The sequence below is a fragment of the Schistocerca gregaria genome, chromosome X (genome assembly GCF_023897955.1).
Source record: "Schistocerca gregaria isolate iqSchGreg1 chromosome X, iqSchGreg1.2, whole genome shotgun sequence".
NCBI classification, from domain to species: domain Eukaryota; kingdom Metazoa; phylum Arthropoda; class Insecta; order Orthoptera; family Acrididae; genus Schistocerca; species Schistocerca gregaria.
In genome coordinates, this window is record NC_064931.1 from 683,532,575 (window position 1) to 683,550,203 (window position 17,629).

Consider the following 17,629-nt stretch of genomic DNA (forward strand, 5'->3'; position numbering starts at 1 on the left):
ACCAATACGTTCTGGACACAAGGCTCTATGTTTTCAAACGTTGACAGTTGTGACACCTGGTGACCTGACGGTGTTTATTGGAGGCTAGCTAATAAAATAGCCAAATGCTACTGAGGCGTGCGGATCCATATACTGCCACTTTTCTCCACAAAACATGGTTCCAATCAGGTTTAATATATGTCCCCAAATGACTCTAAAATTGTTGACGACATCTCTTATGAGATCCCTTTTGCATCACACTGGAGATTTCATGTGAGGATTTCTTCACCGCTACGAACCCACTGAAATAAAAAAAGTGGAAAATCTATGTCCACAAATGCAGAAAGAATGGTCAGGCATGGCTAAGGACACGATTCACGACTTGAGCAGAATGCTCTGTAGCAATACTTCCCGTACAATATTTTCGAGCTCTTACTTGCTAATCCCAAATACAACTTAAATAGTACTCTCAAATACAACAAATACCACTGAGTCTTAATTTATACCATGACCTTCCAGCCTGTGAGGTATTACAAATATTTCGTTACCAAGAATAAAAGGTATTGAAATTTGGATATGCAGCAATGTAATACTTCAGTTTGTTATGCAGTCTTCTTTTATTTGTTTTTGGATGATGCTACATAATTTCTGAAGCCAGGCTCCCAACACTTCAGCGTTACATTAAACTGTAAGATACCCTTGATAAATTAAAGCTATATTTCAGTGCTGCTGCATTTCGTTGTCTTCACGTACTAGCTGATTCGTTGCCATCACCTGCTCGATGACCAATCAAGTCTTCAGAACGCCGCCACAAGTCCCCTCACAGAGAAATCGCATGCTCATCTTGTCTTACAATGCACTTACAGTGCCAGTAAACTTTCTTCACAATGATGGCGTTATTGACTGAAAATGAGGCAAAAATTATTTTTTTCATTTTGATTGGAAATTTGTAACATGCATTTAAGAATAATACGTGAAATCAGTATGAAGATATGTAGTTCATATATTTCCAGAAAGTTTTAACTTGCGTTTACTTATACTTGAACTTTTTGTTTACTATGGATGGAAAGTCTGTTGCATTTACAGTATAAGGGGCGATCAAAAGGTTTCAATTCGAGGACGTTGCTGTAGTGTATATGCAACATAGCACAACTCCGATGCGGGTATATATGTACTGACATTTAGGCAAGGGATTTATGTGCCTACGTGCGTGCGTTAAATGCGGAAACGTGACCTATGGCGACGTTATTATCAAATGCGTCCAAACAAGACCAACGCGCTATTATTCTTTTCTTGACTGTCAAAGGACAAACAGCGACAAACATCCATCGGAGAATGAAGAATGTATACGGGGCAGCATGTCCATCGAAAACCACTGTTGTGGAATGCGACAAGGGATGCTGCTACTACACGATAACGCACGCCCCCATATCGCGAATGACGTAACTCACAGGTTACGTCAACTCAAGTAGGAGATACTTGAGCACCCGCCCTATAGTCCTTATCTCTCCCCATGCGATTACTACGCCTTCGGTCCCTTAAAAAATGCCTTTAAGGGTCAACAATTCCTGTCGAACGAGGATGTGCAGCAGGCAGTTACCCACTTTTTAATGCATCAGGACACGGTGTTCTACCAATTGGTTACCTTCAACATGGTGCGTAGGTGGAATGATTACCTCAACATTCACGGCGCTTTTTCATGTCTGGCAACCGATTCTGGACTCTAAGGCCTTCGAACTGAAACAGTTTGATCGCCCCCTTGCACGAAGTTAGAACAGTCATGCAATAGAAGATGATTAGTCACTGATCGACACATGCCGCGTCAGGAAAGTATTATATAGCCCGGCAAGAACAAAGTGTATGAAGTTCAAAACTGCCCATGGCTTGCGTTTTTAACATTACATCACCACCGAAAATACGTGCAGATAATCTGGTGGAGATTTTCTTCCCTATCTTCGTTCACAGAAGCACTACAGTGAGAATTGTTGAATATTAATTGGGTTTAACGGCTGTATGCATTCATTCCGCAACGATTAGTACTTATACCAAAGGGAAAACTATCTAAATCTTGAGGTTTTCAACGGAAAATTGGATATTTCGTGACGTTCCGCTCTGCGTTGGACATTTAGCATCTCTTCTCCAATAATCCGATAGTATACCATACAGTAATTAACAAGGTCAGTCCGAGGATATTACGTGCGTATGGATCACATGCGATGCAAGAAACGAGTTAACATAAGGCAGAGATAAGCAACGAAAGCGCCGCTAAGTTCTAGATAGGTAACCCGGCAGGGTTTATCAGTTCGGCTGGTTGCGGCTTGATTTACTGGCAGGCGTCGTGTTGGCTTCCCTGAGGGGAAGGCGTATCCTCTTTATGTAACTTAAATTTATCGTTACCTTTAATAAAGTTATACGTTGATTGTATTTGTCACTCTTTGTTCTCCCCAATTCAAGGTTATGATGCTCTGTACACCGCCGTAGACTGCTGAATGACTGCTGACCTACCGGCAATACAACATTGGTACAAGAGTGTTATTAGGTTGAAGCAGTCGATTGTACTGCAGGAAATGTTTGTGCATTATTAAGCTAGTGTTTTTCTTCCTATAAGCTACCACATTACAATCAAGTTTTATAAATTAGAACGCAGATCTCAAAAAATCGAATGAGGTGGCGCTGTGGTTAAGGTACTGAAGTCGCAATCGGGAAGAACGAGGATCAAGCTATATCCAGCCATCCAGATTGAGATTACCCGTGCTTTCCTTACAGCTATGAAGATGAACGTTGCGATTATTCCTTTTATAAAGAAAGGTCTATTTTTTCCTTGTATTGTCCTCTCCAAGCTCATGCTCCGTCTCTTACACTCTGTCCTTGACGAGATGTTAAATCTTAATTCTCCTTTTCTATTTCGCAAATCCTAAAACAGTTGCACTCAACCGGCTCCTTATAATTGGGTTTAAACCATACCTGAAGATCCCATGCACAACGCGATGTCAGTTTGGTTAGGACGACAATTTTAATATCCAGAAGGTATATTCCTATAGTACATAACGGCCTTGCCGCAATGGATACACAAGTTCCCGTGAGATCACCGAAGTTAAGCGCTGTCTCACATGTCCAGCACTTGGATGGGTCACCATCCAGGCCGCCATGTGCTGTTGCCATTTTTCGGGGTGCACTCAGCCTCGTGATGCCAATTGAGGAGCTCCTCGACCGAATAGTAGCGGCTCCGGTCAAAGAAAAACATCATAACGACTGGGAGAGCGGTGTACTGACCACACGCTCCTCCTATCTGCATCCTAATCTGAGGATGACACGGCGGTCGGATGGTCCCGATGGGCCACTTGTGGCCTGAAGACGGAGTGCTTATATTGATAGAGGAGAAGGACAGTCTGTACGTTAGAGCACGAAACTTTATAGTTGGGTCGCATTTAACAGCACGTATCCTCGCCCTTATTCTCACGTTTCACTTCCATTTCGTATTTCACTCTAGATTTAACGATTTTTCTGTCTGATATCGTCTTTAACTAATTATTTTACTGTGGATGAGTAGTTATTGGTTTTTGTAGGAATTTGACTCTGCAGCTGCGTGTTGGACATTATTTATGGAGGACGACCTCATATTTGACACGAATGAAGTGAGGAACTGGCGAAGCTCTTGTTCATAGGGCCTCCATTGCATTTATTTGGTGTGATTTAATGAAACCACGTAAAGCTTAAATCAAAGTGGTGGAAGCAGGAAACGAATTTATTTGATCCCAACAATGGAGACACCGTTGCACAACCCTTCGGTGTAAGCACTCCATTGACGCTCTTTTCAGCATTCACATCTCAAAAGAACAAAATCCACAACGAGTAAAAAATTTTATCAAAAAATTTGGACTGACTTGTAAAAGTCCATGGTGGTGCACTTGAAAAGCCAATGTCTAGTAAAATATAGGTGTAAATGCGATCTAGTTAACCGAATCAGTGGAAGAACAGCTGTATCAGTCTCGAGATAATGGGACACAACCCGACTAGAACACTGTACAGCGCCATGTTTTCAGATTCTAACGACGACAGCACGAGATTATGTAAAACCCAATTCATCTTGTCGGTTGTAATGTGATGGTTGAACGTTTTCGGATAACGACGTAATTATTACTGCACGATCTACTCCCGCGCGCATCCCTCCACCTTGTGAGACAGCAACCTATTGCTCAGCTTCCTCCTCCTCTTCGTCCTCCATGTCGTCAGGGTGGGCCGGGATGCCTGCGCTGGCCATGAACTGCGTCGTCAGCTTCGCAATCGACATGGCAGCCTTGAATCTCGTCGTCGCTCTCAGCTTCTCTGCTTTCTTCTTCCACTGGAATAGAAAACCATTAACGTTAAAGAATTGTTTTCGTTAATTATGCAGTTTGCACTTTTTCAGTTGCAAAACATAAATTCATGGTTCGTATATTACTTTATACGAGAATTCCTCGCGTTATGCATTTTGCGCTACCAACTCTGAAGAGAAATATACACGAACATAGGAATACCAAGGGGAGTGGATAGGGAAATAATACTGTGCGGTGTCAACACGCAAGAAATGTATTGTCTTAAATAAATACTAAAATTAATTTAAAACTAATAATCGCTATAGGTAAATACACCTAAATTCATAAATGGGACTTTTTGTAAAAATTCACAATTAAAATATTGTCCTAAAACGATGAGTGCACTCTGATTACACCTGACGATGTCTGAGGCGTGTGTTTCTGCTTGTGTACTGTGGGTTAAATCTGCCCCGCTGTCTAGAAGTGCGGTGCGCTGCTATGAGAACGTCTTCTGCCGAGTTGGCTGCACGAAACATGGAGAGTTACTGCTGTCTGGGTCGTCTCACTACGTTGTTAAAATTCTTTAATTACATGAAATTCTTGAAGTCACAATGGAGATTGACTATTTTAGTCGGTTCTTTGAGATGATGTCCATAGACTTCAAGTCCTTCCACGATGTTCAGAAAACGTCCCCTACAGTTCAAGATGTGTTACTCTTGGTCTTACCGAACGTTTTGTTTCAGTTGGATGGTCCCGTAGTGCTATCGTATTATTTCGTAGTTAAGCGTGTTCTTCAAAGCGGGTCCCAAAAGTCCTACCAGTCTGACCTATACACTGTTTAGGACAGTCGTTGCATTTAATTTTATATACCACCTGAATCACTAAATTTACAACTACACTTTTTTGTGCTCTGTATTATTTAGAAACTTCCCAAAGAGTTACAGCACGAGCTATAACATTTTAAGCGTAATACTATTTTTCTATCATGTAGCTGATGTATTTAAACCATGTATAAATCAGTTTAAATAAAATTTCCATTAATTTCGGATAGGGAGTATGAAACGTTCACCATTTTAGGAGTGGATGCAACACGCTGTTGTCAAATGGATTTTCTCGTGGAGGAACGTTAATTTAAGGTAGATGTTCAAACGCGTGCCCAATTTCCTAAATACACAATACAGTGTGGCTTCTGAGCGACCAGTGGAGGGCATGTAAAGCTTCTACTGTCACAAAGCTACAAGTTTCCTCGATGCATTATTTTCAGTTCAAATGGCTCAAATGGCTCTAGGCACTATGGGACTTAAAATCTGAGGTCGTCAGTCCCCTAGACTCAGAACTACGTAAACCAAACTAACCTAAGGACATCACACACCTCCATGCCCAAGGCAGGATCGAACCTGCGACCGTAACAGCCGCGTGGTTCCGGACTAAAGCGCCTAGAACCGCTCGGCCACAGACGCCGGCCTTGTTTTAAGTCTTGTTCAGTTAAGAGTGTAGCATGTATACTTACACTTCGGCGGGGTCAGGGATTTTCTCTGCCTCGTGATGGCTGGGTGTTGTGTGATGTCCTTAGGTTAGTTCAGTTTAAGTAGTTCTAAGTTCTAGGGGACTGATGACCATAGCTGTTAAGTCCCGTAGTGCTCAAAGCCATTTGAACCATTTGAACTTACACTTCCGTAGAAGGCGGGTCAGGATACATAAACGAACAAGATTAGGTCTGCAACGGATATTAACGTGGAATAAACAAACCCCAGATGACTCAAAATAGCACATTGGGGACACTCGTCCCAACACATCACTTAAGTGAACATCCTAACTCCAGAACATACATGTGAGTACAGCCAATTATGCACAGCATGTTGCATACAGCCCAAAAGCTTTGAACGATTCTAGTTACCTAACCGAAACTGATATAAATTTGATTTATACTGTTTTGTACGGAATCGTTTTAAACATGTCAGTTACATGACAGGGAAAAGAACCGGCCAAGTGCGGATGAACTCGGGATCTGCGGGTTCTACACACTGCGCAAATTATGTCTATAGATAATAACAATAATAACAATAATAATAATTTCGTGTGGCTCGGTGGCCTGGTGAAAGTCTTTCTACTGGATACCGCTTCGGAGAATTGCTCTACTGGATACCGCTTCGGCGAATTGCGTGTCTGTAAATTACCACACTTATCCGATCGGTGAAACGTGACCTACAGTTTAACGTAGAGAAAAAGGGGTCTAGACACACAGACAAATGGACAATAAACTGATGATACAAGGATCACGTTTTTACCAATTGCGGTACGGAATCCTAAAAATTACGTTCTATAAATTATAACTCGGGGCCCGAACTGTCTGGAAAATACATAAATAAACTATGTCCCTAACTCCACACAAATAGTAACGTTTCTTATGTTTATCTGTCTAAATAAATATTCCTTGCACTTATTATTTTGTAAGTTGCAGAGGAAAACATTTAATCTGAGACACCTTACATACAGATATTGGGTGTACCAGAAATGTTGTGACAAACTTCGAGGGAGTTGTAGATGGTATCTTGAGGAACAAATCGAGGAAACGTCACCCATCGAGGTTACGGAGCGTTGACATTATAGGCGCCAGCGCTTGCCTCTAGGTTACCCCTTCGGCAGCAAACGTGACACGGTACGCTGACGGAACGTCTCACAATGTTGCTTGTTATTCAGTGATCGCGACTAATTGCTACGATCGCCAGTATTGAGCTAGCTGCTGCATAGGCAAGCCTTGTCTTCTGTTGATGCGATGCTCTGTTGCCTTAGTGTATGACTGTTTCGAACATGGGTTTCCATCTGCTGTTTATTTTTCTCCTGTATACCAAAAAGCATTGGAGATTTTAGATGGTTCCAGGAGTAAAAAAGACAGCGAATGGAAACCTGTGTCCAGAACTGTCATTCACCGAGGCAACAAAGCATCGCATTCATAGGTGACAAGGCCTTTCTGCGCAGAAGTTAGTTCCATCTTGTCCACTGGTAATCGTGGCTATCAGTCACGATCACTAGATAACGAACAACATTGCGAGATGTTCCACCTACGGTCCGTCAGCGTACAAAGTCACGTTTGCTACTGAAGGGATTGCCTAGTGGCAGGCGCTGGCTTCTATTACTTCTACACTCTGTAAAGTCGTTGTATGATGTTCCTGGACACGGGTTTCCATCGTCGATTTTTTCCACAAAACGCCCTCTACAACCCCTCGAAGTTTGTTGCAACGTTTCTGGGACATCATGTACATACAGGCTGATCAGAAACTGCCTGAAAAACTTGTGAGGATGCTGTAGGGTAGATTTTACTGCGAAGTAACTGTTAAAAAAAATTCGATACGTTGTGCCGTTTCCGCCAGTTTGTGTATCGCTCTCTTGTTCGGTTTTAGAAAACAAATCGAAGAACACGTTTGGCGTCATCGTCTCTGGCGGGCCGCTTGAATTTGCGCGCATAACGTCCTCAATGACTAACTTCAATGCGCATTATCTCGGAAACGGTGCAACGTATTGTATTTTTTTAGTAACAATTATTTCTCAGTGCAACCTACCCTACAGCACCATTATAAGCTTTTCAGAGTGTTTCTGACCACCCTATCCGTATATAAAATCATGTTATTCGAAGCAGCAGGACTGGACGAAAAGTACAGCAAAGAATATTTTGACAATATAAAGGTAGAACCTCCTCGTCGCGGGAAGGCAGAGTGGTGAGGAAGCTGACAACGTCGGCCTTGACGGGGTCCGCTAGCGCCAGCGCCGAGACGCAGCCATCGACGGTACCCAGCACGACGGCGCGTCCGTCTTCGGTGCTCTCGATCGCTGTCAGCTCCGCCTGCACGCGGTAGTTAGCGATCATCTCCGCGTCTTGAGTCCTGCGTCACACCACACAAGCTTGTCACATCTACAATGAAAAGACTCATAGTAGAGATATCAACAATAACGTGATGCTGCCAACCTGTCAGATATGTATGACATTACCTTACACGTTGTCTGTAAGTTGTATAAACTGTATTTGCCATAGCGTTACGAACCAATACGTTTTTCAAAGCGATTGCTTCATACTCAGCTCCGACATAACGCGTCAGTGCAAAAAATTTTGAGAATGCATTAATAAAAAGTAGAGAAACGGTAAGATAGTGACTTTAAAGCTTCAGGTGACGTACATAGCCTCTCACCACTTGAGTACAACGCACAGAATGTTAATACAACCATGCGAAACTGTCAGAAAAATCCTCCTTTCTTGCGTTGTTCAGCCCTCGCGTCACATTGGCTTGAATGTCTGTTATGTCGTAAAAGCGTTGACCATTCTGCGAATTTTTGAACTTTATCGTTTTTTGGTAATTTCATATTGATAATACTAAGTCTCGTCACCAGTAAAGATCTTTCACATGAAAAAATTTTTCACATTTTTCATTTCATTCAAGTCTCGGCAAGCATCCACGGGTCGTTGTTATTATTCAGGAGTCAAGGTGTGAGGGACAAACGCTTCACATACTTTTCTCTTCTTCAAAACATTCTGGAGAATGTCTTGAACATTTGATTTACAGATGCTGTTCCATTGCAATTTGTGGCACACTAGGGCTGCACGTCCGTTACTTAGGTCTAACACTGGCTGTTCACAACTGACTGGTCGAAAACCCGTCTTTTATTTACAGCTGTCACCGTAGTTACTGTGCTAAGGTCGCTTACACGCCAGTACTGAAAACAGTCTCTGGAATTTTTGGACGGACGGTGTAGGTGCAGGTTTCAACATATTGATACTACAGACTCAGGTGAAAGCAAGGCTTCGAATGTGTCTCAGTCCGCACAGCAACGCACACTCTGCTGCAGCGTGAAGTATTGTTTCTAAAAACGCATAAAATTATTCAACGCAGATGCTGTTACAGTTCATGTTTGGAAGAGAAGGAAAAGTACAAATGGAGAAAGACAAACGCCGAATTAAAGTGGCAGAAATGAAATTCTTAAATTATAGCCTTGAACATACCCTATTAAACAGGAAGAGAAAAATGTTCAAATGTGTGAATTCCTGAGGGGCCAAACTGCGGAGGCCATCGGTCCCTTCACTTACGCACTACTTAAACTAACTTATGCTAAGAACAACACACACACCCATGCCCGAAGGAGGACTCTAACCTCCTGTGGGTGGAGCCGCGCAATCCGCGACATGGCGCCTCTAACCGCGCCGCCCCTCCGCGCGTCAATAGGAAGAAAATTACTTCCTAGTAAAGTACATACATGTAATAGAAGACGGCAGCATCTGCAGAGGATTCTTGTACATAGATCGAGGGGACATTAACACTAATCTTCTTTCCTTCCTTGTGCAACACAGAGATTGCTGAATTACACACAAAAAGGAAAATGAGTATAAGAAGACTAAGGAAAAAAATTATGAAATCCCCTTCCACCGAAAACGACAGATTCCTTTCCTTTCCAAGCAGGGCTCTCTTTGTAGATTAGCCCCTTGTTACTCAGCTCCTTGACTTCAAAGATTATTAAACAAAGACTCAGTTCGCAGTCTTGTAAATCATTCATTATAATTATCTAGATGACTCACGCTGTAATTTCTCTCCATCGCCTCATACCGTATCCTACACATCTGCACGTAGACCTGCCACATCCGCTTTTAACTCATCCCACATCCTGACACCGTATCTATTAATGTGCACGTTTTTCGTTGTGTATGCATGACTAGGAATCAATTCAACACCAACCATGTCTTTACTGACCACAGATGAAAGATTACACCATTTTCATTCAGCCTATAGGATTAGGCTAGAGATCACGATCTTTTTGGCCTCCTCATGGACAGCAGACAGTCAACTTTAGCAATCACATCTACGAAGGATCAACAAGTCTCGACTAATAAACATTATAAGATACAAGAGCGTGCAGATGTGCCAAGACTGGTTATATATATATGAAAATGATTATACGGCCAATTACAAAGCTTACTACGAAGATAGCCATTGAATTTACTTCTTACAAATAATTTACACGTCAAGTAAATCATTTGTACATTATTGGAAATGTATGATCTGAAAAGAATTTCCCAGTAAGTTTTGGCAGCTAAAAACATTCTTTGTTCGTTACTCTCCACATATGTTCACCGGTAAAAAAAATCTTTGCCCTTTCTCGCGATCTTCAATTGTCATGCCAAGTTAAGTTGCATGTGACACGCCCATAGCTATGTGACTAAAGAATCTGAATCGTACAGCAGCTGTAAAGCTAATAAACTATTTACCAATGGGATGGATTGTTGCAGTGATGAAACAAATTACCGTTGGATCTATGCGTTGTAAAAAAAAAAAAAAAATACGTGGCTTGAGCTGTGTTATGACCCTGAACTCGTTTATGGTTTGAATGGTCAAAAACTGTCACCGTGACTACTATTTCATGTTAAGTAGCAGATAGAGCAAAACTGATGTACACTCGAGCTGTTGATTACTGGGCATGTACGGTCAATTTTAAACACACATAGAAGAGAAGTGTGACGTCTCCTCTTGAAACCCTATACTGCAAAACTATCTTATTGTTCTTTACTGTTGCCCACTGTAGGTGATCTTTAAGAGTTCTATTGAAGCCTGGGGTTTTTGCTACCCTATGACAAAATTCGTGCTCTAGATTTTATTCCTAGTCAAGATGTGTGAATTTTCTCTAAATCAGCTGTCTATAACACTTCGTCTTTTTCAGAAAGCACCTCCCTAGCCATAACTAACATACACGAGCCATGTGCCTGTACAAAGGGATGACTCCTTTCAGTGACTGCTTACAAGAAAGTAGGTTTTTCGGCCTATGTAGAATTGGGGAATGAATACTTGTTATGGTGACTAAATACTATTGAGATTTTGATGTGAAATTCAAGCGAAGTTTGTCACAACGATAAAGACTGTAAGAAATGTAGGAGACAAATTCTGGGGGCGACGTACTTCAGAATTTCCACAAGTGCCATCAGATCCGCTAAATGCCATTCAACGTTAAGCGTTATGCAGGTTTAAGTCAATAACAAAGTCTATATCCTGCATGACAGATATGTAGCAAGTTTCTCTTCAAGTGATAAAAGTATGTTGTATCTAAAAATTCAAGCGAAATGTATCACTTACGTAAGCGCCGAATACTCCCATCCGTTTGAAGAAGTAACTAAATTACTGTATAGCAATTATAACTATCTGTTTTCTAAGTCAACCTCAATTTCCTTTTCATGTTTAGCAGTAGGTACGAATTTCTAAAATACTGATATAATCATTTAATTATCATCGCGGAAGGAAAACAAGATTGTGATGTAATGTCACGTAGATGGTGAATATATATGAGACGGATGATGATGATGATGTTCAGTTTGTAGGCGCTCAGCTGCCCGGTCATCACTGCCAAATTTTACACAGTCCACTTCATCCACTGTCACGAATAACGACGATGATTAAATGATGAGGGCAACACAAACACCCAGTCCCCGGGCGGAGAAAATCCCTAACCCGGCCAAGAATCGAAGCAGGGGCCTCGTGATTCAGAACCAGCTACGCTGGGCACTAGACCACGAGCTGCGGAATAAGAAGGACGGATATTGTACGGTAAAGTAATAACTTTAGCTTACTACAAGAAGCAAATTAAACTCAGTTATGTTAAATGAAAATAATGCTCTCACGGTACCATGTCAGCAAAGGCTAATAGTTGTAGCATTATAATGGATAGAAAACAAACAATTAAGTAATATTGTCAAAAGTACCACATTTAATTCCTTTTACACTTGAACTTTACTATGAATGACAGTAACGGGAGTAAATTTATATTCATAATCTCATTTTTGTAATGGAGAAACTGATAATAATTTACAGTAAAGTTTCATAAACTGAATCATTATAAATCATGTTGAAAATTCAGTCTAGTTTACAGTAATTGCACATAAGTCTCTAACTTCATAAATAATGTAATAATGCTCAATTTTCTGTTTTTCCCGTTTGCGTAGCCAGAAACAGACTATTGTTTCACGACGTTTGGTGATGAAATTTTAGTCAAATATGAACTCGGTAATTGAGTCTCGTCTTTGTACTTCCGAATTTTACTGAACAGGAACTACTCAAATTGAATCAAGGCAGAAATATCTCAAAATTTAAGTTTTTTCATCCATGTACAGCACAAAAGCTGTATGCAGAAATACTTTTCCCTATTGAGTCTGTATTCAGTATACATCTAAATCTTATGCTCACGAGCTCTTTCTAGTTGCCTGTTGAAAGACGCTTATTACCAATTTCATTGTGCCTCTTTCGAGTACTAATGTCATTCTGTACCTTTCGAGACCCATTCGAGGATGCACCATGGGAGAAAAGGACATCTGCTTCTCTCTACGTGCAACTGAAATTTTCAGTGTTAGTGTTGTTCTACTAAAGTTAGCAAGAAGCGATAGAATCGACTGCAAGTCCTCTTCGAAATACTACCACACAAATACACAGACAGTTCCATGTGAACAGCTCTGTTTTTCTTCCAGAGCTCCCCTTTAAGACCAATGAGCATCAGTGCGGCACTTCCGACTTGATTAAATCGATCCCTCGCGAATCGTTGAGAACATCCTGCGTTCCGCTCAATCTTCTCCGGCAATCTAACTTCCTTGGGGAACGTACTGTTGAGTTTATCCTCCAGATGAAACGTACTCTTCGAGAACACTTTCACCGACCTGCAACATGTCAACGATTTTCTCCGCACTGTGTTACCGCGACTTACGGATCTGGGCTTCGAGTATCAAACGCATCTAACTTCGGTCTCAAGCAGAGGCAAATTTTTACTGTTCATACATCGCACAGCCTAATACATACAAATGGGTAACAAGTATTATGATTTGTTCCACTTACACAACACATTTGAAAAACTGTTAAGTAGTCAGTAATGGACTCACTATGTCAGGGTGAAGAGGCTATGTTTCATAGTGCACTTGTGGGAAGTGCTTAGGGATGAAATTAACTTTCGCGTGATGTGTCACTGGCAATACATAGAAAAAACTGCTACAGTATAATACAGAATCTTACGGAAAGAAATACCCAATGCCACGAAGAGAAGTGACACTTTTATTCAAAGATACTAATTTCAGTATATCCATTGTGGATGACGAACTGCGAATGTGATTTAAATTGGCTATTTATCTGGTAATAAATATGCAACCAGTCGCTTTTTTAATTACTTGATACGATTTATTCAACCGTAAACATGTTTTCGAGCAACTGCAGGCTCATCATCAGATGACTCGAAAACATGTTTGTGGTTGAATAAACCGTCTCAAAAACTAAAAAAGCGACTGGTTGCATATTTATTACCAGATAAATCACCAAAGATAATAATTACAATTAAGTCACCGCGATTTAGGATCGCTCACTGAACATTACAAAACATCTCGCTGTCTGTGCCAAAATGTTGACAACTACAGGGTGCTCGTTGGTGCATGTGCCTTATTTTACTAATGTTGACAACTACTGTTTTTTCAGCACCTTTACCGCTTGGAAGTGACTTAAAATTCGAAAGTGCAATTAGGGAAATTACAATAAATATTGCAGTCCAAGGCGACAATGTTGTCATTTAAAAATAGATAGAATATTTGCGCTTGCCTGCAGCGCTTGGATAGATGAGAGCTGCTAACGCCTGTGTTAGCATTAGAGCGTGTGACCTTCGGCTTCTTGGAGAATCAATGAGAGAACGTTCCTTAAGAGACAAAAAGATGTTGACCAAGTCTGTGCAGCGCTGCAGCCGTCTTGAGAAGGGAAATCGATTCGCTCACAGTTCCTTCAGATTCGCTGATGCAAGCATTGTACTGCAGAAATGTGATGAGGTTCCTGCAGCCGTGACACTGACTGCGACTAAAGAAACCTTGCCACTAATATTGTCGTGCTCTGTCACATACCAACCAACCTACGTATTACTCCTACTATAAAACACTCGAAGTTCAATTTGTAAATATCGTCAATGAAGCCAATCTTGTTACGTTGTGCTTATTTCAGAGGCACTGTATGAACATATATGAAATATGGTGCTACTTACACCTGAGGTAATGGATGTGTACATCAGTGATCCCTATTTCTGCCGTTTGTTACCTTTTCTCTGACAAATCGCAGTAAATATGGAGGCAGAAGGTTCGCCTCGTGTGCAGAAATATGATTGGATTCCTTAAACAATGGCGACGTTTTCGATGTGTATTTTATAGCGATAACATAAAAGGAAATTATGAAATTACATTGTCTTGTAATAAGGGAGAACCGATAGAGGTACTCAGGGTACCCTCCGCCACACACCGTCAGGTGGCTTGCGGAGTATGGATGTAGATGTAGATGTAGAAGTCAACAATTTTCGGCCGATACTAAAAGGTGAGAGTGACTTGTCTTGGAATCTTGGTTTAGAGGGTAGAGGATACGGACGAGTTAGCGAGTTTAAATGTGATTTTAGGTTCATTCCCTCAGTCATGGATGTGTACATCAGTGATCCCTATTTCTGCCGTTTGTTACCTTTCCTCTGACAAATCGCAGTAAATATGGAGGCAGAAGGTTCGCCACGTGTGCAGAAATATGATTGGATTCCTTAAACAATGGCCACGTTCTCGATGTGTATTTTATAGCGACAACATAAAAGGAAATTATGAAATTACATTGTCTTGTAATAATTGGAAATTGGAAATTTGTTTAAGATCTTATCCTTATGGAACTAAGCAGCTGAGTTCATCGGTCCCTAAGCTTACACACTATTTAATCTAACTTAAACTAACTTACACTAAGGACGACACACACTCATACCCGAGGGAGGACTCGGACCTCCGATTGGGGGATCCGCGCGGCTACCCCGAGCGGCTTGCAATAATTGATGCGAACATGAATCTACTATACGCCTCCGAATAAACTACAAAAGTAAATTTGTTCGATTTAAAATACGTAAATTGCCTAATTTTCTTATAACGAAATATCACATCAACATACGTGTACCGAGAGGGATTGACCGTTATTGTTTGATTTAATCATGGCATGTGGTCAGCTTCGTGATCACAAGCTACGTTCATAAGAATTCTCAGACCAGACAAAGACTTCATTCATTATAATAATTATTGACCAGTTTGTTATGTTTCATGTGTTGAAAAAATAGCTATCATATTTTCCAGTACTGGACATTCACACACAAAATTTGGCCTGGTAGCCCTTATTTACGAGATGTTCCCAGTGAAACTATAATAAGGTGCAGTTATCTTAGTACTATAGCTTATACCGGTCGTAGAACCATCACGCATCTGTTATTATCAACTACTGCACAGATTTACATTTTACGATCGACCTTCTTCAACAAAAATCTTCTCGAACGCACATATATGTTACCGCATTGTTAACCAACATACGATACCATACTGTACTTATATCAGCGCTAAAATATAGTTACAACAGGCTAAAGTTTATGTAAATATACTGCAAGGGATGCTACAAAAATGGGAAGAGGTAAACATTCAGAAAGTAGATTAAGTGTTCATTCGCAGGAGCGAGAAAAACAGTCACATTTCAGCAAACGAGACACAAATTCGGTGTATTGGATAAAATATCGTTGCGTAAATCTTCACAGCGGTTGAAACTCATAAAGCTCACCACAAAAATCGGAAAAAAGTAAACGATGGATAAGGATCAACAGTATACTGCACCCTGACATCTGCTTTTGTAGCCCGACACCCGCCCAGCCACCATTTAATCAAAGCAGACGTAATGTTTCAGTGCCCCAGTTTGGCTGTTGCAGTGCAAAGTTAATTACATGTGTGCAAAGACGTAACAGAAAAAATTCTCTGACTACAAAACAAAACAGTTGTGTTTGCTCGCGCGACCGTTATGGGTCGGTTTTCATTGTAGGAATCCGTGGCTGATGAGTCTTTTTCTCGCATTTGTTTTCGATGCCAGCTGTCCTTCTTCACACCCCAATGTTACCTTCATACGAACGGAGGAACGACGCATGTGCTATGTTATGCACACTACGGAAACTCTTTCCTAAGCTTCCAGTTTAACGAATTAACAGAAATACTTTTCTGTTTGATTTTAAAACAGAGGCCTACATCGAACCACCTGCAAGCTATTTCGCTACCGTTCCACTTTCGAAATGCGCGCTGAAAAAACGAACACTTTTCGTGCCAGCTATGCTTTCTCTTATTTTATTACATTGATCATTTCCATGTGGACGTCAACAAAGTATTTTCACATTCTGAGGAGAAAATTGGTGACTGAAATTTCGTGAAAAGATCCTACCGCAACGGAGAACGCCTTTGTTTTAATGACTGCCATCCCAGCTCGCGCATCATATCCGTGATGATCTCTCTCCTGTTTCGCGATGATAGAAAATTAGCTGCCCTTCTTTGAACTTTTTCTATGTAGTCGGTCAGTTCTACCTGATTTGGATCCCACAAGTCTTCATTTATATATTTCAAAACACTGAAGATTTTTTTTACCATGTCTACCTTTACCTAGAAGTAAGTAAAATATTATCTGCAGCCAGTAAGAGAAATCCCTAAAAACGGGGGCACTTATTTCACAGACGTAATGTATGAGTAGCCTCCTTTTTGTAGCACTCATGAACAATACGACCAAAAAGATAATTCACACTCATCAATCAGTTAATAAATCATTCACTGGGTGAGTTTGTGGATTATAATTCAATTCTGCTCCCTTCATATTTGCATTGGGTATGTACAGATAACATAATACATTTGAAATTTAACTTATATAAATATTTTAATTTTGTATACATACATTTACCTAGGACCAGCGTGGTTCGAGAAAACCCTTATATATGTTTAGGCTAACATATGATTACTTTGTGTCCAACTAATTACCTAGGCCAAACACAGTCCCAGGAAAACTTTTTAAATTTCGTTTATTTATGTTATGTTAATTTTAAATTCAGCGTAGTTTAATTATCCTATTTAATTCTTTGTAAATGAGTATATTATTTCAGTTGAATAATAATTCATTGATGCTCTGCAAAAGTTTAAATGTGCTAATAAGAGAGAGTCTTAATACTGTATCATTGGTTTGAATTTACGCAGCTTGAATCAAAAACAGTACTGTGATAGAGAAATAACAGACACCTAATCTATATACAAAAAGCAGTGGAATACGTAAATGGCGTTACCTTTAACTCATACTTGGATAAAAAAAAAGATCCTAGCCTATTACAAGTTTGTTACATTTAATAACCAGAATAATGAAGTATATAAAAATATGTTCCTAAAATTATACCATTGCTACTAACATAAAATTTCTTTTAGTTGATGGTACATTTACACAACACACAGATCACCTTCATATAGATGGAAACACTGTTGCCTTATGTAAGCCCAATGTTGAATTTGG

The 17,629-nt window shown here is 40.5% G+C and overlaps 1 protein-coding gene across 1 annotated transcript in view; it reads right to left on the minus strand.

The window, feature by feature from the left end:
- Nucleotides 1-577: 577 nt before the first annotated feature.
- The window catches only part of LOC126299346 (NACHT and WD repeat domain-containing protein 2), a 287,406-nt gene continuing 270,354 nt past the window's right edge, over nt 578-17,629 (minus strand). The window contains exons 29-31 of the mRNA XM_049991201.1: nt 7,966-8,155; nt 4,169-4,321; nt 578-882 (exon numbers count right to left, since the gene is read on the minus strand). Of these exons, the coding sequence (XP_049847158.1) occupies nt 4,169-4,321; nt 7,966-8,155 (343 nt within the window). The 3' untranslated portion in view covers nt 578-882. The remainder of the gene's footprint in view (nt 883-4,168; nt 4,322-7,965; nt 8,156-17,629) is intronic.